The sequence below is a fragment of the Ascaphus truei genome, chromosome 5, assembly GCF_040206685.1.
Source record: "Ascaphus truei isolate aAscTru1 chromosome 5, aAscTru1.hap1, whole genome shotgun sequence".
NCBI lineage: Eukaryota > Metazoa > Chordata > Amphibia > Anura > Ascaphidae > Ascaphus > Ascaphus truei.
The window spans coordinates 277,783,847-277,807,453 of NC_134487.1; the positions used below are offsets into that span (position 1 = coordinate 277,783,847).

The window sequence follows — 23,607 nt, forward strand, 5'->3', positions numbered from 1 at the left end:
TCCTATAATATTAGCATCTTTCCCTATGAGCATTACCTGTTCTTTAAAAAACAAAATGTTTTAGAACCTCAGGCTGTACTAGGCTCTGGAGAGACATTCATTTTAATCTCCCGGACACTTCAGCTGCTCAAATCTCCTAACGGATCATCATATTAAAAAATAATAACATGACCTGAAAGGGCAGGTGAGTTACATACTGTAGTTACATAGTAGATGAGGTTGAAAAAAAGACGTACGCCCATCAAGTTCAACCTATGCTAAATTTAGATAACAGATACTTTATCCTATATCTATACTTCCTTATTGATCCAGAGGAAGGCAAACAAAAAACCCCAGTGTCATATCATCCAATGATATCTCATAAGGGGGGAAATAAATTCCTTCCTGACTTCAAGAATTGGCAATCGGATTAATCCCTGGATAAACATCGTTCTCATGTTTACTTATTTGGTATATTCCTGTATACCTTTCCCTTCTAAAAAGATGTCCAACCTTTTTTTAACAAATCCATTGTATCTGCCATCAAAGTCTCCATGGGTAATTAAATCCAAATTTTAACTGCCCTTACTGTAAAGAACCCTTTCCTTTGTTGCTGGTGAAATCTCCTTTCCTCCAACCTTAAGGGATGCCCCTGAGTCCTTTGTACTGCCCTTTGGATGAATAGTTCTTTTGAAAGCTCCTTGTATTGTCCCTGAATATATTTGTATATAGTTATCATATCCCCTCTTAGACGCCTCTTTTCTAATGTAAATAAATCTAATTTAGCTAGCCTCTCCTTGTAAGTTAGATTGTCCATCCCCTTTATTAATTTGGTGGCTCTTCTCTGCACTCTCTCCAGTTCCATAATGTCTTTTCTAAGGAGTGGTGCCCACAAATGTACTCCATATTCAAGGTGTGGTCTTACTAATGCTTTGTAAAGGGGCATAATTATGTTTACTTCCCTTCCATTCATTGCCTGTTTTAATGCAAGATAAGATCTTGTTTGCCTTTGCAGCTACTGCATGACTTTGGGCACTATTGCTAAGCCTGCTGACTACAAGCAGTCATCATTCCTTCTCCTTGAAGGATTCCCCCAATTTATCCCAATTTAATTTGTAAGTCGCTGCTTATTCTTGCTTCCCAAATGCATAACATTACATTTATCTGTATTAAATCTTAGCTGCCATTTAGCTGCCCAAGTTTCTAGTCGTTCCAAGTCCTTCTGGAGAGAAATTACACCCTGCTCTGATTCTACTACCTTACACCATTTAGTATCATCAGCAAAGATGGAGACTTTGCTCTCGATGCCAACCTCAAGGTCATTAATAAACATGTTAAAAAGCAGTGGTCCCAGTACCGATACCTGATTTACTCCACTCACGACCATAGCCCAACCTGAAAAAGTTCCATTTATGACAACCCTCTGTTGTCTATCCTTCAACCAGTTTTCAATCCAGGTGCATATATTTTTACTGAGTCCAGTTTGCTTTATTTTGTACACCAACCTCTTGTGTGGAACCTTATCAAAAGCCTTTGCAAAATCTAAGTAGACCACATCAACTGCATTACCCTGGTGTAAATTCCTACTTACCTCCTCAAAGAAACAAATAAGGCTAGATTGGCATGATCTATCCTTCATATATCCATACTATTACTTATAATTTTGTTTTCCATTAGATATTCCCGTATTAAACCTTCAAGTAGTTTCCCCACTATTGAAGTCAGGTTTACAGGTCTGTAATTCCCTGGTTGTGATCTAGCTCCCTTTTTAAATATAGGCACCACATCTGCTTTATGCCAATCTTGTGGTACTGAGCCTGTAGAAATGGAGATATTAAATGTCATGGTTTGGCTATTACTGAACTTAACTCCTTGAGAACTCTTGGATGTATGCCATCGGGGCCAGGTGCCTTATTTACTTTAATTTTATCAAGCCGCCTATGAACTTCTTCCTCAGTTAACCAATTGTTCATTAATATGGAGCTTGTGGCTTCCTCCTGTGGCACTACAATTGAAATTGATTCTTCCCTGGTAAACACAGAGGCAAATAATTTGTTTAATACCTCTGCTTTTCCCTTATCTCCAATAATCTGCCTGCCCATCTCACACTGAAAAGGGCCTATATTTTATTTTCTCTTTTTTTTGTTATTAAGGTACTTAAAGAACTTTTTAGGGTTGTTCTTACTTTCTATTGCAATCCTTTTTACATTATCCATTTTTGCTAATTTGATTGCCCTTTTGCAATTTTTGTTACATTGCTTATAATTCTGATATGATGTCTCCGTCCCTTCTGACTTAAAGAATCTAAACGCCTGCCTCTTCTTTTCCATTTCCTCCATATATATTCCATTTCCATATATATAGCTCAACCCCGTTATAGCACGATCCGATACAACGCGGATCCGCTTATAACGCGGTGTGAGCATGGCTCCCGTTTAAAAAATGTTTTTATTTTTTTTACACACACACACCTTTCCTTCCCTCCCTGTACCTACGGAGTGAGTATTTGAAAACTAGGCATGTAAAGCTGACCGGGAATTGCTTTCAAAGTGACATGCAATAATGATTATAGTGATTATAGTGAATCTGGTAGGAGAAAGCCATGAGCTCTCCCGTTTCCACTCCCCTCTATGTCACATGGAGTTTGAAATACATAAAATGCAACTCCCGGTTCTATGAATAAGATCAATGTACAAGAATGTACAACTGCATAATGAAAAGTCAGATTTACACACTCCGTTGACAGTCCACGTGGATTTGTCGGCTGCACAGTCCCTGCTGCTGCTGCTCGGCCACCGTGGTCAGCCCGCGGGAGCAGCGAAAGGAGCCAGAAGGAAGCAGCACCCACGGGACTCTCCCCGGGCCACATCGCGCGAGCCGGGCCCCGCGGAGTGAAGACATGGTGCCGGGAGAGGGGCGACAAGCCTGAGGCGGACCCGCTGTGCCGCAATCCCCAACCCTGCTCCTCTCTGAGCGGGGACTGCGAGTGGAGCCCTGGTAACCTCAGCGCACACGCGTACATGGGCTGACCGAGGACAGGGACCAATGATGATATGCTGCGCGAGGCCCAACTGTGATCCACGCGCAGCTTTCGCTTCCGGGGCGTGCTGCTGTGGGGAGGGTGCGGAGCTGCCGCTGTGACGCCGGGCTCAGGGAGAGCTGGGAAAGTTATCCCGGCTCTCCCCCTCCGGCGGACGTGTAACACCTGATCGCAGCGTCCATTATTTTTTTTACCGCGAACCCGGTTATAATGCGGTCGGATCGGGTGGCCCACGAGGACTGCGTTATAACGGGTTTCAGCTGTATATATATATACATATGCAAACACACACAGTATGGTGCTACTGCTGCGGTGTTGTTGACACTCATGTGCTCTGGTTCCTGTGTTACAGAATGAGATGCTGGAGGAGGGGCAGGAATACGCTGTCATGCTGTATACATGGAGAAGCTGCTCTCGAGCCATTCCACAGGTGAGTGGTGAAGTTGGACCAGCAGTTTAGGGAGAGAATGGCCAGGTTAACAAGAAAGCTCTGCTCCTCCTCTCCAATAACCAGAGTCCTTTTATTAACCACCCAGATCATTCCATTTTATGTGGAGACACCATATTATTTCCCTGTAACCAGTGCTAATGCAGAGCGCTCATACATGGAACACTGTCATTGACTCTTTGTTGCTTTGGACTTGAATCTGTTTCACTGTTGAAACTTTTTTCTTATTTGTGTATTAATATAAGAAATGTTCCTATCAACTTTTTAATGTTTGACTCAGATCTGATAGCCAAATAATGAAGGTGTAGACCACTTCAAACTTTGCAGTTGTTTTGACTTAAAAGAGTGAGATCCAAACCCACCATCTTGCTTTTGAGACGTCCTCTTCACATAGGGATTAGATCACCCCTAACATAGAAAGCAGGTCACTGCTGATCTTATTAACACTTTTTGCTGTCGAAAGGACCTGTGATACATTGCAAGGTAATTCATTGCAGTCCCTTCCAGCCAGGGTCGGCTAGGAAAATTGCGGGGTGTGGTGCAGGGCTGTGGTGTGCCCCGCTTACCTTCTGCTCGATCGCTTGCTGTCAGCATCTCTCCTCATGGCGCCGCAACATCAAATGGCATCGCGTTTCCATGACAAAAGGGCACCATATGACAGCATGTGGTGTCCCGTTGTCATGGCAGCGCGACACCACTTAACGTTGCGGCGCCATGAGGAGGGATGCTGACAGCAAGAGATGGTGCAGGAGAAGGTAAGAGAGTTAGAGAGGCCCCGCGTTCTCCCCCGAAAATCAGTTTCATTGCTGTGGGGAAGAGAGTGGGGCTCAGTGCAGTGGCACCTATAGCACCACCATCAAGCCGGCCCTTCCAGCTGCAAGAGTATAACGTTTAGGATTAATACTGAATAAAGAAGACTCAAGGGTATATTTTGTACAAAAAAGAACTACTAATTTCTCCCCCTTCCACTGTTACCTTTACACCCAAAATCTCACTGTCACTAATGCCACCATCTCATCAACGCCCCAAGCCCGCTGCATTAGGGTTATCTTTGATTCTTCCCCCTCATTCCTCACATTGAGTCCCTCACAACGTCCTGCCATCTCCACCTCCGAAATATTGCTAGAATGTGCCCTTTGTCTAACACATGACGCAACTGAAATCCTAATGCACGCACTCATCTTCTCCCGCCTTGAATACTGCAACCTTCTCCTAGTTTGCATCCTTCTTGGCTGCCTGTCTCAACTCCAATCCGTACAAAATGCTGTCGCCAGACTCATCTACCTCACTCAACGTTCCAGATCTGCTTATCCACTACGCAAACCCCCCTCACTGGCTTCCTATAATACTAGCTCTGCCTTAAAAAGCTCTCAAGTATGTTGCCCTCCCTTACATCTCACCCTCATCACTAAATACTCTCCTCTAATAACTCCACCTCTGTTCTGCCCACGACATCCTTATTTCCTGCTGCCTTACCACCTCCTCTCACTCCCGCCTACAAGACTTCTCCCGTGCTGAACCCTCCCTCTGGAATTCCTTACCACGCACCATCAGACTCTCCCCCACCTTTCAGCCATTTTAAAGCTCCCTGAAACCGACCTTTTAAAGGCAGTCTGTTTGGCATACCCCTAACATACACACCCCCTGACCCAATTGGGGACCAGCTGTTCTGCTGAACTGAACTCCATGCTACCTGACACCCCTAAACCTTAAAGGGACCAGCTGTGTTCCTGGACCAAACTCCATCCTGAGACATACTCCATCCCACAATGAGCAGCCACTTTATGTTTTGTTTCAGTATTGCCCCTTATGCCCTCTAGGTTGTAATCTCTCACTAACAGAGACCACCTTACCTTTTGTATCTGTGTGCGCTTCTTTATCCTTATTGGGTATGTCATTCTGTTTATGTCATTTTATATAATTCGGTACCCCCTGTTGTACTGCAAAGCAGAATATGTTGGCGCTTTATAAATAACGCTAATAATAACATTAATAATAATAATAATATTATTTGGGGGAGGGATTCCTTTTCCTAATGTTACTTTTATGTCTGAAGTGCTTTATTCCCATTATTTGTTATATTATGTCACGTGTATTACTGCTGTTAAGCTCTGCGTACATAGATGGCACTACATACATAAAGATAGACATACATAATATATTTTTGTTTACTTCTCTGCAGAGTGGTTCAATGCATTTCTGCAACTTTTCTACGCGATGCTAGCAGTTTACATAATGCTTCTCAAATGAGAGACCTAAAGAACCCCTAACCTTACACGTTTTCGTGTCTCATTTGCCTGTTCTAGGTGAAGTGTAACGAGCAGCCAAACCGTGTGGAGATTTATGAGAAGACTGTAGAAGTTTTAGAACCTGAAGTCACAAAACTGATGAAATTCATGTACTTCCAGGTGAGCGGAAGGGGACGGATGCAGAGGGGTGAGAAATAAAAATGACAAACCAATATCTTCTGCGCCCTTGACATAAAGTTGAAAATACATGAATCAAATCTGAAATTCTGAGCCTAAAGACCCAATCCCATTTAGACAATCCAGTAAAAAATGGCACTTTGGCTTTCCTAGTTTCTCATGGTTATATACTTAATTATTCAATCCTCCTACTGCGCTGGAGAAATAAGGATGCTCCAACATGTTTGCATGTCCTGTTTAACTGTCATATTCTGAAAATACTGCAAATATGCCACTCCGATGGCGTTCTTTCATCAAATAGACTTGTAACAGTTGTGCTATTATGATGAGAGCAGAGGAATCACGATTTCATTGTTATATGAAGGGCAGGTGGTACAGGGAGAAGATACTGATTCACTTCCAAGAAGGGTGAGCTGAAGCAGAAAGAAACACATTACAGGCATACCCCGCATTAATTTACCCAATGGGACTGGAGCATGTATGTAAAGCGAAAATGTACTTAAAGTGAAGCACTACTTTTTTTCAATGTACTGTACTGCAATCGTCATATACGTGCATAACTGATGTAAATAATGCATTTGTAACAGGCTCTATAGTCTCCCCGCTTGCGCACAGCTTCGGTACAGGTAGGGAGCTGGTATTGCTGTTCAGGACGTGCTGACAGGCGCATGCGCGAGCTGCCGTTTGCCTATTGGGCGATATGTCCTTACTCGTGAGTCTACTTAAAGTGAGTGTCCTTAAACCGGGTTATGCCTGTATTGTCTTTTTGCACTTGACTAGCAGGGCAAATTGTGGATATTAAAGGGCCTACAGCAGGGGTGGGCAACTCCAGTCCTCAAAAGCCACTAACAGGGCAGATATTCAGGATATCCCTGCTTCAGCACAGGTGGCTCAATCACTGGTTCAGTCAAAGATTGGAGTTGCCTAACCCTGGCCTACAGTATGTACAAAGCATTACAACCTGGTTTTGGTGCAAAATTGCCGCATGTCATAATCTATTTCAGGGGGGCGCAAACTTTTTTCCCTGCCCCCCCCCCCTGCCGGCGGTCACCTCACCCCCACTTACCTCGGCTCCGGCGTCACATGACCTTGCGTCGTCATTTGACGCCGCATTGCCATGGCGACGCGTGTGGAGCCAAGGTGAGTAAAGGTTTACAGAGGCCTTGCAGCTCCCCCGGCACTTTATTTAAGTGCTTTCGGGAATCGCACAGGGCCTCTGTAAACCGCGTGCCCCCCCGCAAGCATGCTCGTGCCCCCCAGTTTGCGCACCGCTGATCTATTTAAATTGCGTTTGTGTGTCCATCTGTACTTCCCCAGCCGCGCCAGCTTGGTCAAAACGTTTTTACATTTGTTTTGGCGCACAGAAACAGACGCACTTGGCGTACAGATTGAAATGGTATATACTAAAAAAATACTATTTTTGTGTGCCACAAAATCAATAAAATTGCGTCAAAATCATCTGCCAAGTTTAACTTGGCGTAAACCATAAAAAGACTCTTATGTTTTTACATTATGGCTATTATCAATAATATTACACTCATAATTGATATTTACTAATACTAGAGCTTAATAAAAAATACACATCGTTCTGTTTTCATTTAAATTATATCAATCGGGTACTAAGCATGAGGGATGCGCCAAAAATCATTTACATTCGCAAATTATTCTTCACACATACGATGCACATATTTTGTAAGTTTCTATTACTTTTTTACACTGAAATTTTGACGCACCAGAAAATGTTAAATAAAAACTTAATACATCATCACCTTATTCTAGCTGACATGCATTGAACTGCAATGATTTGCAGACACCTCTGGCAGAAAAGCCGTTTCAATGTGAAAGCAAGAAAAAAAAACGATGCTTGCTGAAATTAGATCATTTCTTTGTTAGAGCCAAACCTCGTGTATTTATTGGCAAATTTGGGATTTCTTCTAAAAATATTTAAAACACAAAGTCAGCATGCACAGAGAACGGACTCTGATATCATTGTGTTGTGAATGACTCCAGTATCGTGATGTTAAAATGCTTCCCTTCGCCCCTGCAGCGCAAGGCGATAGAGCGGTTCTGTAACGAGGTGAAGCGCCTGTGCCATGCGGAGCGCAGGAAGGATTTCGTGTCAGAGGCGTACCTGCTGACCCTGGGGAAGTTCATCAACATGTTCGCTGTGCTGGATGAGCTGAAAAACATGAAGTGCAGTGTCAAGAATGACCACTCTGCTTATAAACGGTAAGCGGGCAGAGGAAGCTAGGGTGTTATATGCAGTAGGTCTGCTATACACAGTTATTATTTATTTTATTCCTGAATTTCAAAAAAAATATGTTCTGCTTTCATTTGATTCAACATGGTTAAATGACTATACTGTACTTAACCCAGGCTGTGCTGAAAAGCTGGGTAATGCGGCAGGCATAAGCTTATAGGGCTCCATGATAAAATGGATTAGAAGCAATAGGTGACGCTGTGTGCATGTCATTTCCAAGAATCCCTAGCTGCAGTGCAAGCACTGTATACAAAGAGATAATGGGGAAAGACAGGGTTGCAGACCTGTCTAAGACATGTGAATGTGCTCACAACTTGTATTTGTATTTGCTGTAGTTGAATGAAAAGAACCCTAGTTAGTATTTTAACTGTTTCAGTATTGCAAAGCATTGTTATTAGATTTTAGGTCATTCTATTTTTTTTTTATTAGGACCCACAATTGATTAGCACCATTTTGGGTCTAAGGAGTCCAATCACCAATCAATAAAACAGTCACCTGTCAAAGTCTGTAACCCTTCCCTTATCCCAATTGGCTGAAACCCCATTAGAGCCGGGGTGTTCTAGCCATACATTGCTTCATCTTTCTAATGTACCTGTTGTGTTCACATTGGCTTCTCCACCTCCCGGCAGAGCTGCCCAGTTTCTTCGGAAGATGGCGGACCCCCAGTCTATCCAGGAGTCACAGAATCTCTCCATGTTCTTGGCCAATCACAACCGGATCACGCAGGTAGGTCCCACGTTCTCCTGCACACTGTGTGCACGCTGTCAGCGTGTGTTGCTAATATGTAGAAAGCTTTGCGAAATAAAATATGGCTTAGAAATAGAGTCTTGTCAAATATGTGTCCCTGTTTATTCATGTATACGTGTTGCGGCTCTTGTATGAGCAAACTGCATGGGGATTGGGGAGTGGTTATGAGTAATGGTCAAAGTGGCTTAAAGAGAAGTGGTTCACCTATGCCAGATTTACAGATGTACATTCATTAAAGCAGTGGTTTTCAACCTTGTTTTGGTTAAGGAACCCTAAGTGAAATTGTGAGGAACCCCCAACCATCTCTAATAGCAACTCTATGATCAGATACATTGTAAATTCTTCTGTGTTTGATACAATTTGCAAATGACCAGAAAATTGCGAGGGAACCCAAGGGTTCCTAGGAACCCTGGTTGAAAAACATTGCATGAAACATTGGGGCAAAGCTCCATTGTATTTCAGCAATATTTATGCAGTAAAAATAGAAAGGTGGCTTTAAAAAATAAATCCCATTTTCTGTAATAAAAAAGTGGTATTGCCAGTACGTAAAAACAAAAGTAGTGGTACTCTGGGTGGGAATATATAAAAGCAGTGATAACCCATTACCCCCTAGTACCATCAAGGTTCGACCACTGGTTGTGAGGACCAGTCAGAGGAGTTTGAGAAGGAGCCAGTTGATGTTCATAGCATAAGAATATTCCAGTATTAGGGTGTTTCTTTACTTGTGTGCCAGTTAAATTGCCAGCTCTGAGCTGGTGTGAGCATTGTCATCTTATGAGGGTTATTCACTAAAGTGGTATAGTGCCCGTCGGGCACTTTTGCAAGCAAACCAATTACTTTATTGCATACCCCTTTTTTTGTCAAACTTGAAAAAGGGAGTTTCTTACAAATATAACAGAGGCATGAAAGAGCAGAATACTAAATTGCTCTGGTGCTGCATTGCACTATTGAAGCCTGATGCATAGCCCTCAATGTAAGATGTGAGTGTGGTATACGTTCTTAAACGCTTAATGATCTGTCTGTGTTCAACAAAAGACAACCTAATCCCAATGCTACATCCAACATGACAAATCATTATGTTAAATACTATCTGTTATTCTTCTCATAAGTAAAGGGTCATCAGTCAGTCCTTTGGCCAAAGCATTATAAGCCAGTAACCATGTCACGGTTAACCCTTTACTGCAGGTCCTGCACTGGCTGCACGTGTTCTCTTTACATCTCTGTGTGTGTTCCCCTGCAGTGCCTGCACCAGCAGCTGGAGGTGATCCCTGGCTATGAGGAGCTCCTGGCTGACATTGTAAATATCTGCATTGATTATTATGAGAACAAAATGTACCTGACCCCAAGTGAGAAGCACATGCTGCTCAAGGTAAAAGATTCCTCAGTATGACTAAATGGGCTGTGTAGGTCTAACGTGTGAAATGGGTAATGGGATGGACGCTTTAAACCTGTAGTTACCAGAGCTAGTGACATGTAAAGGTGGAGGCCAACATACCAACACGTGTTGGCGTTGCAGTACATGAAAGCTCTCAACAATGCGATACCTCTACCATTTTCTACCTCTACCATACTTGAAGAAGCAGAAGAAACATCACGTAGCAGACAATACATATGGCCATGTTTCCAAAGCAGTGCTACTCCGTAAAGCACCGTTCCGGCTCTGGAAGGCACCGTGCCAAGTTAATGGTCTGTAAAGTGCCTTACAGCCTTATTGAGTATCACTGCTTCATAAATATGACTCCAGGGGTAAATCCTCATAAGTCCGTCACATCTGCGCTAATGACGATCGTTACCGAAATCGGGAACGGACGTTATTTTTTTTTCAGTTTAACAGGTGTGCTAAAAGTTAATGAGCTGCAAAAATAACGTCCATTAATAGCAGTACCAGCGCCATTGACGCGGATTTGCATTTCTCAGGGACGCGTTAACCAATACACTGCACATGCGCATTGGTGAAACTTTAACGTACGTTATTAACGCATGCGATAGACTCATTACTCATGTGGGTTACCAAATGTTAATGCACATCTTGTTATAATATTGAGAAATGGAACATTTTTACACTTATTAACTTTTTCCATTATTTATAGTAGCCTTCCTTCATTTATTTTACTAGTACATGAATAAAAAATAAATATGAATTATTATTGTTGTTTACACTGGCGACACACTTTATTCGAGCTTGGCTAGTCCCACGAATTCGGATATACCCGGGTGTATTGAGGTTTGTGACTGTTTTCTGCCCGAGTACATTGAGTTATTTTCCAAGCAGGGATTGAAGCATTTTATTCCCGCTGGCTGCAATACTGCACAGTATATATATATATACTGCATTACAATTCATGAATTTATGCCATCTGGTAGACACGCGAAGCATTGCAGCCTATTAAATCCTAATCATTATCATTTAACAGATCAGCCGCCCATCAGCCAGGCATGAACCCAGGCTGGGAAGGCAAATGCAACGGGGCTTGTCAGAGGTTAGGAGTGGCGCATTCCAGGTATCTGCCAGGTACATACCGGGTATTTGCTCGAATAAAGTGTGTCGGTGCAGTATGTATGGATATACATTATTGTTCACCCATAATTAATACAGTCATTAGTACAGTATATACCATATTAGTTCACACAAACATATCACTTTAATCACTATAAACCATAATATAGTTTATGATGTGTTTCAACTAGTAAGGGAAAAAAAATCCCTAATTGGGTGCTCTAAAACATCACCTGTGAAAGACTATGTATTCTCTTCAATTATAAGTTAGTGGGTCCAGAGTATCCAATATATCAATGGGCAGGGTTTTTCCTATCCCCAGTAGAACAATAAAGTCAGTAATTAAATAGCAGCAAAATCTCATAACACCGTAAACAAAACCACTATAGGGAGAGAAACCTCTAACCTGACCGGTGAGTAAAGGCTGCACCCGGCGGTCCCTCCTTGGGCGGGTCTCACGGTCCCAGTGGGTCTTCGTGGCAGAGAGTAGCTGTACTCACGTTGCTGACCCCGGTTCCGGTGTGCTGCAATGGGGAGAGAACTCAGCTGCCCCGTCGCGTGCGTCCGTCCCGGCGGCAGGATCCAAATGTAGGTGAAGGGACTCTGAGCACTGCTCGATAGTACCCCGCTATGTCACAGGGGGGCGGGTTCACCCACCCACGCGCGGGAACTCAGGGCTATTTAAAGTGTGTATCTAGCTGCCACTAATCACTCTTTGATAAAGTCGCAAGACGAAACGCGTCAGAGGATTGTTTTTCATGTCTTTTTAACCTAGGCTGTCATGCCATAATAAAGATTTTTCATTGCACGTTGCCTCCAGCCTGGTACTATCGAGCAGTGCTCAGAGTCCCTTCACCTACCTATTATGATGTGTTTCAGACATATATATGATCCCTAATTTTATGTTTGTATGACATGTGACTTTTTGTAATAAAAGGATTAAGTCCTATACTCGGGACACAGCTTTTAGGCTATTCCCAGAAATAACACATGGATAATCAGCGCCTGGGTGTGAGCGACACCAGCTTTTTGAAGGTGCTAAATATCTCAGCGTTATTCCCATGCGCTGTGTTTTAGTGAATATAAAGCGCTAACTCTACTAGTGTCCACTATTAATGTGCAGTGGATATTACTTGAATCTATTGATACAAAAAGTGACAAACTTATATACACAAGTGATAAATACTTGAATTGATGACAAGGTGTATAAAAAAGTATATAGAAAATGTATAAAAAATGTATAAAAAACCCCTGCTCAACCCAGCTGGTTAGGGACTGGTTCCACTGGTCCCTCAGGTTATGCAAATTCGTGCGTGATCCAGGGGGAGCATTATTCCCATGCGCTAACATGAACGGAGGTCTGAGGATCTCAGTTGTTAGGTGAAGTGCTCATTACCATAGGATTTGCATATGAGTAAGCCAGACGTCCAGTAAAATGTATCGATGCGATATTTTTGACGTTAACGTGAGAGTATCGCAACGCAAATCCTCTTTGCGGACACGCGTTACGTATATCGATACGTAAAATGGCGACAACGTAACGCTAAAAATATAATGCACTTTTGAGGATCCACCCATGGATGTTTTGGTAAATAGTAAAGGGTCTGAAGGGAAGAAAAGCTGTATGTAGTGATCTGGATATAATATAAAGCAGACGCCACAGTGGAGCACCCAAAAAATATTTTGCATGTACAGTATATATAAAACAGAAAAATCTTTTCGTTTACGATGGACTATGTAACAAAAAAAAACTGACAAACTTAATTGGACAGCTATTTAATAAATAAGATGAGTCACCTTGTTGAATTCTGTGTAATTGCTTATCTACAGTATTTCTAACTCCTCGCCTCCACTATCATGTTACTTGTACCCACAGTTCTTCTATTCTGAGGTAGGTGGCAGCATCTCCATATCAGAGACAACTTTAGTGACTGTTGGGCTACTGATGGACAAGTGGACAGATGCTAAGCTTCTACTGTACGTGTTGTCTGTTATCTGCATTTGAGTTCTAGGTCATGCTGGGTGATCGTAGCTCCACAACAATTCACTAGAATGTAAGGAAGGAGGTGACACTGTATCTGTTTTCTGTACCTCCAGGTTCAGTGTGCAAAGTGTCATGGGGTATGAGGTTCAGGATCACGGTGTAGGGGCCAGGATAAACACACAGCCTTTTTCTGTTGCAGGTGATGGGATTTGGATTATACTTGATGGATGGAAATGTCAGTAACATTTATAAACTGGACGCCAAGAAGAGAATCAACCTGAGCAAAATCGACAAGTACTTCAAGGTGATGTCTAAAGCTCTCGAGCCCTCCACTCAATGTCCCACCGAACACAGCCTCTTACTGTTACCAGAACATACGCCTGTTAATATCGCTGTAACATAGCCTCTTGATGTCGTACCTAACACAGCCGTTCAATGTTCCTCAAACATACTATGACGGCTACATTCACTAACGTGCTACAGCCATTATCACTCGTTAAGGGCCTTTCATGTAAAAGATTGTTAATAAGTGAAAACGGCTGTCTTGCTGTAGTTACTAGAGATGTTACAAAGCTTTTGCCCAAGTTCTCAAACCATTTTCAGATGCACAAAATGTTCCAGCCATCGTGAGAGTGATTTGCCAAGTCTTTTTAATTCAGGCCCTAAAATAGAGTTGTTGTCCTCCTGTCAAGCTAAATCCCTATTTCATGGTCTGGAGTGCCTTAACCAGGCTCGGAGAAACTGCAAATTCTCACTGGAATGTGTGATTTTGATGAATTTTTGCAAATTTTTAAGCAATGTGAAATTTCGCAACTTTGGCGAAATAAATACGTCAAGAAAAGGGCAAACCATTTTTGGACACATTCGCACATCTCTAGTAATTACTAAACCCATTGATGTCCCTCTAACAGCTTCTCACCTCGCAGCCTCTCAAAGTTCCACAAAACGTTCCTCTACCAGAACCCCTTGGGAAAGTAGGTTTTTCCAGTTCCCCCCCAAAACCTCCGGCAGCCCAACCAAACTTTGTCTGAAATTTTTCAAAAAGCCTCTTACTACACATGTAAACTAATTCCCTTTACCAGTCTGCCAGACAGGGATTCATTACGACATAAAGTGCCTCACCCGACCCTCTCTAAAACATTTTCTTAAAGCCACAAAAACAGCCCCTTTTTTCAAACCAGACCTGCCAAACGTAACAACTTCTCCGTAATGTCCAGGAAAGGACTTTCCTGTCTCCTCTCCCACTGAACATCCCACATCCATCTCATTCTCTGATCACCTGAGGGAGCTAACGTCCCTATTTCCTTATGTAGTTGGACTTGCTTCCTAGTGTTTTCTGCTGGCTTAAACTGACCCAAGCTTATTAAATGTTTTAAACATTGTTAACCCTTACCACACCTTAAAGCCTATGCATTTGAATGGGATGTAAAGTGTTCCAAGGCTGTGCAACGTTTAGTCAATCTTGGTTCTCTGTTCGCATGTGCAGTGACTGACCTCCCTCCTACTGTGCAGCTTCAGGCAGACTGACCTCCTACATACTCTGTGCTGCTTCAGACAGGCTGACCTCCTTCATACTCTGTGCTGCTTCAGACAGGCTGACCTCCTTCATACTCTGTGCTGCTTCAGGCAGACTGACCTCCTTCATACTCTGTGCTGCTTCAGACAGGCTGACCTCCTTCATACTCTGTGCTGCTTCAGACAGGCTGACCTCCTACATACTCTGTGCTGCTTCAGACAGGCTGACCTCCTACATACTCTGTGCTGCTTCAGACAGGCTGCTTCTGTATTCTCCATGCTTTCACTGTCAGACGTGAGCTCCCTGTTTCAACAAAGATACCCTTTTCCTCAGACAGACTGACCTCACTATTTCTCTTTGCTGTCTGGGGCAGACTGATATTCCAGTTCTCCTGCGTTACTGAGTTCTTTGTTGCACTGTTTCCCCTGTGCTGTCTCAGACTGATCTCCACATGCCTCCGTTCACATAGATGGAACTCTCTATCAGCTGTTTGCCCTGTGCTGCCTGAGTCTAAGTGTGCAGTCTATCTCTCTTCTCTCTTGCAGCAGCTGCAGGTGGTGCCGCTGTTCGGGGATATGCAGATAGAGCTGGCCAGATACATTGAGACCAGTGCTCACTATGAGGAGAACAAATCAAAGTGAGTGCCTGCCGTAATGTGTCCCAGCTCTGAGGGAGATATAAGGAGGGATGGAAAGAAGAGGGTGAGAGAGAAGTGCAGTCATCCATGATTCTTCAAGGTGAAACTGTACTGTACTGTTCCAGGTCACTTAAAGACGTTCGGGATCATTGCAGTGCAAAGCAGCTTGTGGTTGTAAAGAGGCACTCATTGTGGAACCTGTTTTGCAGCTACAAGCTGGTTCATGCTGCAGTAGTGTAGGAGTCTTTAAGCAGCAGCTGCACTTACTTGGCCACTTGGAGATAAGATGCTGAACGAGTATAACTGCTTCTGGACATTTTACTATTAGGCGTTTGAATCCTGGTACTTACCTGGGTTTAGAAGTGAAAGACTTGAAAATGACAGGGTCGGGATGGGATTGTTGCAGCCATTCATCACTTTTCCAAATCTTTTATCTGAGAACCCTAGTTAGTAAATGGCAGGGTTTAGGTTTCCGCAGTTGAAATGATCAGGAGCAGTAACTTATCTCGAAGTGGCTGACTAGGTCAGTCTGCACTTTCTAAGTCTCCACTTGCCATAGGAACATTTGAATATTCGCTTACAACGCAGAAGCCTCCCAGATTTCATTATTCAGCAGCACCTCTGAATTGCTTGTAGTAAAAGGTATGTGTGTTGAGGGTTTGACATGTTCATTCAGCAGCCTCTGTGTGTATGTGTTAAGTGTGGTCTGGCTCTGGGTAGGTTATTGAAACAATTTTTTCAGGGTTTAAAATAAATCTCTTAAAGCCACATGCCTCTCCATACCACACAATTATGTGCTGCGTATTGTGGCAGGACGGCCTCGCGGCAGGGTCAGTAAGATGCTAGGCACGGTATGAAACTTTAACTGTAGTGGTTTATTAGCCACAAAACAAATAAACACTGGGTGCACTGTCCCTTTAAGAAAACCAAATAATAAAAATAAACACCTATTCCCATTAGGGAAACTAACTAGACTTCACTCCAGCCCTTTCTAGCGGCAGCTGGCCAACTATACTGGCTCCCAGCTTAAAACATGCCCCGGCATATCCACCCCACATGAACAGTCTTAAGCACATCAATATAACGTCTTTCTTATCTGTTAGTCCATTGGAGCAGACGTCCCCACTTCAGCACAGCCTCGCGTCCTTCCTTCCTAGGGGAACTCGGCCCCACGTCAGCTCAGAGAAACTCTCCTCTGTCCCCTTCTCTGAGGTAAAGCAGCCAAACTCTCTGTATCACTCCCCACATGGCAGCTTCCTGTGTCTGTTTTAAAAGACATCCTTGTTCATTCAGACCAGGCTGATTAGCTGCACCTGAGGGTAGCTTATCCAAGGGAAATTAACTCCATGTATGCTGAAAAGTCCCATAGCTACTAGGTCTCTAGTCCATAAGGACAGTGACTCTGTCACAGTATGTAGATTAAATGACAGTTTGTGGTGTATGTGAGGGCTGTGATGTGATACATCTCTCATGTATTTACAATTGAACATACATATGTAAATACATGAGAGATTTTCATACATTGCAGTTTATTTACAACTGTGTAGGGTTCCACAGGGGCAGGATTGGGGTACAAATGCATACCTATATATGTATTGTGCTAGGGTAACAATAGCAGAGTAGATGGTTCTGTGTTGTCTGGGCTGCATGTGCCTTGAGACGGTGCTGGTAGATACTGTATGTGTGTGTAGGGGAAGGAGGGGGCGATTATTTCAGGGCATGGTTGAGGTGCACACTAAGAACTCATGGTTAATCGTTGTATTGTGGTGACAGTACTGTACAGGATTTAAGTACTGTACAATGGCCAAGATGTGTGTGAATAAGTGATAAACATACAATGATTTTCTGATGGCTGGACTGAGATAACATGGCAAAGCTGTTGGTCTTTAAGATGGGTGACATTTCTGGTATAGCAAAGCTACTGTAACTGCAGGACAACATGGAGGTGCATTGGAATATGTGTGGGTGAAAATTCTTGTTTAGATTATTGTAGTGGAGAATTTAGAATACATTGCTGTATTGCAGCAGATCTGGATCTGTCTTGGTGCTTTGTTAATGTTTTGGGCTCTTCAAGGGCATGCACAGTCTCTGTAGCTGTTTAGGTGTCTTCTGATGCAGTGGAGCACCTCCTACTGTTTGTTCCCGGGGCTCTTCCCATGTGCCCTAATAAGGAGGATGCCCAGATTTAAGCAGCTGCTTTCCTGCCCAGGTGGACTTGCACCCAGAGCAGCATCAGCCCCCAGTACAATATCTGTGAGCAGATGGTGCAGATCCGGGACGACCATATCCGCTTCATCTCTGAGTTGGCACGTTACAGCAACAGCGAGGTAAGCAAGGTCATGGAGAGCAAACTGTTGCCATCACATTTACTTCATCAGGGGTTGTAAATGTCGCTTTAGTATTCCACAGAGGCAGACCATTTTAGCAGTCTGGGAATGGGTAGTAAGTGGTTTCTCTGTGACATTTAAAATGGAATAAAATAAGATTAATAATTTATTATGTAGCGCTTTTAGATTTTCATCAGGTTTGTACATGGCAATGAGGAAAGACCTGGGTAAGTGGTGTGAAGTGTTGAAGATTGTGGTAACTTTTATTTCAAATGTTACATTTTGCCCACGAGGCACATAAACCATTGGGAAATAAATAGATTTCGGAGAGAATTTAAGTGACGACTGCGACAAACAAAATTGGGGATGATTATACCTGGTGATCTATAGATTAATGGAAAACGTGACAAGGAAGGATTAGGGAGTGTATAAGAAACAGTATCACAGACATAAAGAAGGTGGTGGGAGGTACCACATCATGAGTCATCTTGTGCATAATACACTGTATCTCAAAAGAGCATAGGGAGACTAGACACAATCCAGAAAAGTATGCATCACAATACGAATAAAAAAATAAATGCGTACATACAGATTGTATACCTTTTTAAAGAGGAAAAAATAAGAGAAAGGGATGTTAATGGGTGGGACTAAGATGGCATGATGGTTCGTATCTGTAGTCTTCTTTTTATGTCCCTTGGACACTTAATTAAATGTGTAGGACAGACTTCCCGGAAGCGTCTCTTCAAGATGGCAGCTTAACACCGATGCTCTGTGGCAGACCATTCCTAACCCACAGCCATCCTCCTTCAACCAACTAAAATTGCTAGAGTATCCATTATGGATTTTAGAACAAAATCGATGCTCTTTTTTGAGGCCTGTATTGTCTGCTGTTCTCCTCCTATTGTCAAGTATTCTGTATCCAAGCTGCAGCCTACCGTTTCTCCCCTGTGACTACAATATTGGCATCATACTGGGCCTGAAGTACATTCCTTATGCAACAGCCAGCTTACCCTGCTGTGGTCACTGAGCTGCTTTCTTGAGCACTGGTTTCTTCAGTTCAGTTCAGGTTTCAGCCTTTGCTGGTTTGCAATCTGCTGGAGACAGAGACGCTGGTCGCAGATGGCACAAAATGCCCCGTATCTACGCAGCTTCTAGTCGTCTTATTCCAAGGGTTCCTGTCCCAGACGGGGACACAACGTTTCACCCTTCATCGGAACGCCAAAAAACTAATTTCAGCATAATTCAAGATCTTCCATTATATAATTTCTAAACTGCCTCTTTAAGTATAGTGCCTAGTGATTTTACTGTGATGGCTGTTCTCGTTGCAAACATGAGTCTTTGAAGACCTAACTTCAGGAGAGAGAGTCTTGGGCCAACTTGAGCTTCCCCTTGGACTTTTCAGGTTCTGGATCAAATACTAATCAAACAGATATTGGAGACCACCTTGCCATTGAATTCTTAGAATAATACCTCTGCCAAAGTTGTTTATTGGGGCAATCTGAGCGAACCTGATCAATAATATCAGAACCAGCAAATCAACACACAAAAAAGAGATAAAAGTCACACTTTGTCTCTTACAAGATATGCCTCAGAGGAACCCCATTGAAACATCACAGAGCTGGAAAGCCAAGTTTGAAACTGTTTTGCGCTGAGATACCCTCTCAGCCGCTGAAATTCCTGAGTCAGCGCCCATCTTAAATGTCATCTGCTCTGTTGTATCACTTTTTCGTGTGCCCAAAAAGCCACAATTCCCTGCACTTATGGTTCACAAGCTACGTCCGCCTCCAATCCTACTAAACTGAGGCCTTTAGAAAGTGGATGAAACCCTCTCCAACTGTTTCAGCTGAGTCGGAAGGAGATCTTAACTATTTCCCAGTCAAACTGATATACGCTTTGGAAAGCCACTCGGTCGACCAACCCTTGTTTATGGCCCACCACTTTGAAGGTCCTATCGGCAGAAGGTGAATTCCTGTGACTTTCTTGCTTGTACTAAATGTATTCATCCATCTCTGTCAGAGTGGTATCAGTACTGAGGAATCGTCACCTCGATTGAAAGGGATCTATCCTTTTGGGGGTTGATTTTCTAGCTCTACCTGAATCCTTTCATATAATACCTAAGTTTTATTCAATTTACATAATTTTCTGCAGTGGTTAATAAAAACCTTGGGTTAACCTAGATATGTAAACAAATATTTCACTTAATCTACTATATATTTGTGAAAGCGTCTTATGTGTCTATGTCTGTATGTGTCTCCCTGTGTCCCTCCCTGTGTCCCTAGCGGCAATCAGATTGGACCTTGGGCCTGGCCAATGAGAATGCTCCTTTGGCCCGCCCGCCCCCGCACACCTCTTTGGCCTGAGGCGGAGTGACGGGCCAAAGGTCACACACACACACACACACTCTGTCCCCCCCCCCATCATGTGCGCCGCCCTGCACCGGCTCCCGGACGAAGGGGAAGCGCGGCCCTCCTGCCCCTGCCGCCAACTGCAGATTCCTCCCCCCTCGCTCTCAACCGGCTCCCGGAAACACGGAGGGTAAGCGCGGCGCGGCCCTCCTACCCCAGCCGCCAACGCTCCCTTACCTCCCCGGCGCTACCTTAACTCCCCGGCGCTACCTTAACTCCCCGGCGCTACCTTAACTCCCCGGCGCTACCTTAACTCCCCGGCGCTACCTTAACTCCCCGGCGCTCCCTTAACTTCCCGGCGCTCCCTTAACTCCCCGGCGCTACCTTACCTCCCCGGCGCTACCTTAACTCCCCGCCGCTCCCTTAACTCCCCGCCGCTCCCTTAACTCCCCGGCGCTACCTTAACTTCCCGGCCACTGGGGGGGCCAAGCAGCCTCCTCGGATGTGTGTGTGTGTGTGTGTGTGTGTGTGGACATTTTACTCCTGCCAACAATTTGTGCCTCACTTTCACCCCTACCCCTGCCCTTCCCCACCCCCCCCTACCCTTGCCCTTCACCCCCCCTATCCTTGCCCTTCACCCCCCCTACCCTTGCCCTTCACCCCCTCTACCCCTGCCCTTCACCCCCCCTGCCCTTCACCCCCCCTACCCTTCACCCCCCTGCCCTTCACCCCCCCGCCCTTCACCCCCCCTGCCCTTCAACCCCCCTGCCCTTCACCCTGCCCCTGCCCTTCACCCTGCCCCTGCCATTCATCCTGCCCCTGCCCTTCACCGCCCCTGCCCTTCACCCCCCCCGCCCCTGCCCTTCATCCCCCCCCGCCCCTGCCCTTCACCCCCCCTGCCCTTCACACACACACAAACACACACACACAGACTAACTGATGCGTGCACACACACACACACACTGACTGACACACACTGACTGATACACACACTGACTGACACACACACTGACTGACTGACGCGCACACACACACACACACACACACACACACTGACTGACACACACACACTGACTGACACACACACACACACACTGACTGACACACACACTGACTGACAAACACACACACTGACTGACAGACACACACACTGACTGACACACACACTGTCTGACACACACACTGACTGACACACACACTGACTGACACACACACTGACTGACGCGCGCGCGCACACACACACCCCCACACACACACACATACACACAGTGACTGACGCACGCACACACACACACTGACTGACTGCCACACGCACGCACACACTGACTGACGCGCACACAAACACTGACTGCCGCACACACACACACTGACTGAGGCGCACACGCACGCACACACTGACTGAGGCACACACACACGCACACACTGACTGTGTGTGTGTGCGTCAGTCTGTGTGTGTGTGTTTGTGTTTCTGCATCACACTCACTGACGCACGCGCGCACACACACAGTGACTGACTGACGCACACACAATGACTGACGCACACACACTGCATGAAGCTGTAAAGGGGGACAAACAGAGCTGTAAAGGAGGGAGGGGGGGGACTGGATTGATGTGAATGGGGGACAAACAGAGAGAGGAGAGAGAGAGGAGCGGGAACATTACATCCCGGGCAACACCGGGTCTCTCAGCTAGTTTACATATATAATGTATTTTATTTATCTTGAAGGAAACACCTGGATTTCACTGAAACTAATTAGGACTCTTTCAACAACGTATCCTTGCTTAGAAATACACCCTTTCTGCCTTTGTGTGTTGAATCTGTTTAATTTGATCAGTTCATCTGATCATGTAAATTATTTTGCCCGAACCAAAAGGGTAAGAGACAAACGTAAGACACAGAAAAACATAAACAGGGCTTTATACCAATGATAATGTTTCTTTTAAAGGCACACGCATAACTCATGTAAATCCCAGCTTATGCGCTGCCGCAGTTTTGTTACTTTGAGGTTTTCCTAGTATTTACTTTTTTGATCCCCTTTATCCATCCTGTTTTGTTTGTTCGTATTGTCTATAATGCCAAATTCCTCTCTTGACAGCAACCGAGTTCCCAAAAGGGCTTTTGCTTTATGCAATGTTTTAACAATGTGTAACATGTCAGCCTTGTGTCTCGGTTATATAAAGTCTTTGTATTACTTGTACAAATTGATGGAACTGTATACATGCTGAATAAGTACAAATATGTGCAGGATAGATCCTGATTGGTGTCTCTTTTATGGGTTGGGTAGAAAGTCCATGCTTCTGTGGTCACTTTGTCTTCTGGCAGGTGGTAACTGGCTCAGGTTTGGACAGCCAGAAGTCAGATGAGGAATACAGGGAGCTTTTTGACCTGGCACTGAGGGGTCTGCAGCTGCTGTCAAAGTGGAGTGCTCATGTCATGGAGGTGGTGAGTCCCCAAAGCACAGTATTTGGTGTTCGAGATGAGCTACGTGTGCTCGGTGGAGCTTTTATGTGTACAGGCATACCCCGGTTTAAGGACACTCACTTTAAGTACACTCGCGAGTAAGGACATTTCGCCCAATAGGCAAATGTCAGCTCACGCATGCTCCTGTCAGCACGTCCTGAACAGCAATACCGGCTCCCTACCTGTACCGAAGCTGTGCGCAAGAGGGGAGACTATAGAGCCTGTTACAAATGCGTTATTTACATCAGTTATGCACGTATATGACGATTGCAGTACAGTACATGCATCGATAAGTGGGAAAAAGGGAGTGCTTCACTTTAAGGACATTTTCGCTTTACATACATGCTCCGGTCCCATTGCGTACGTTAATGCGGGGTATGCCTGTATTATGGTTTCTGTGGCAATAGGTTTGATTCCCTTCTGTGTCATGATGTTTTGTCCATGTTGCAATGTCTTTATCTGTGTTGTGATGTATTTCTGTGTTGATATTTCTCTCTTTTTCCATCTAATGTTGTTTTGTGTTGTATAACTTCTGTGTGCTGATCCGTTGTTGTGTGGTGCTGTGTTGTGATATTGTTATGTAGCTGACCTCTATGAACTTATGTCTCCAACCTGTCTTCTCATTCCAGTACTCCTGGAAGCTGGTTCACCCCACAGATAAGTTCTGTAACAAGGATTGCCCAGGGACAGCAGAGGAGTACGAGCGAGCCACGCGGTACAACTACACCAGCGAGGAGAAATTTGCCTTTGTAGAGGTGGGGAACCCCAAATTCTGCCAACACCGCTAAGCATCGCCCTAACTCTTTAAACAGTATTTATAAGGGCACTTGTGAACAATACTGCGTAGGATGCACTGTAAATTGTTATAGAATCTAACACGGATGTAGCTGTGCAAACATTGACAGTGTAAAGACAAATGCATTTATTGAACACTCGTGTC

The 23,607-nt window shown here is 44.3% G+C and overlaps 1 protein-coding gene across 2 annotated transcripts in view; it reads left to right on the forward strand.

The window, feature by feature from the left end:
* Positions 1-23,607, forward strand: part of CYFIP2 (cytoplasmic FMR1 interacting protein 2) — a 55,901-nt gene that overhangs the window by 5,973 nt on the left and 26,321 nt on the right. For both annotated transcript variants that reach the window (XM_075602187.1, XM_075602189.1), the window contains exons 4-13: positions 3,372-3,449; positions 5,774-5,875; positions 7,941-8,122; positions 8,783-8,879; positions 10,141-10,269; positions 13,581-13,685; positions 15,443-15,534; positions 17,744-17,861; positions 22,530-22,649; positions 23,297-23,422. In XM_075602187.1, the coding sequence (XP_075458302.1) occupies positions 3,372-3,449; positions 5,774-5,875; positions 7,941-8,122; positions 8,783-8,879; positions 10,141-10,269; positions 13,581-13,685; positions 15,443-15,534; positions 17,744-17,861; positions 22,530-22,649; positions 23,297-23,422 (1,149 nt within the window). The remainder of the gene's footprint in view (positions 1-3,371; positions 3,450-5,773; positions 5,876-7,940; positions 8,123-8,782; positions 8,880-10,140; positions 10,270-13,580; positions 13,686-15,442; positions 15,535-17,743; positions 17,862-22,529; positions 22,650-23,296; positions 23,423-23,607) is intronic.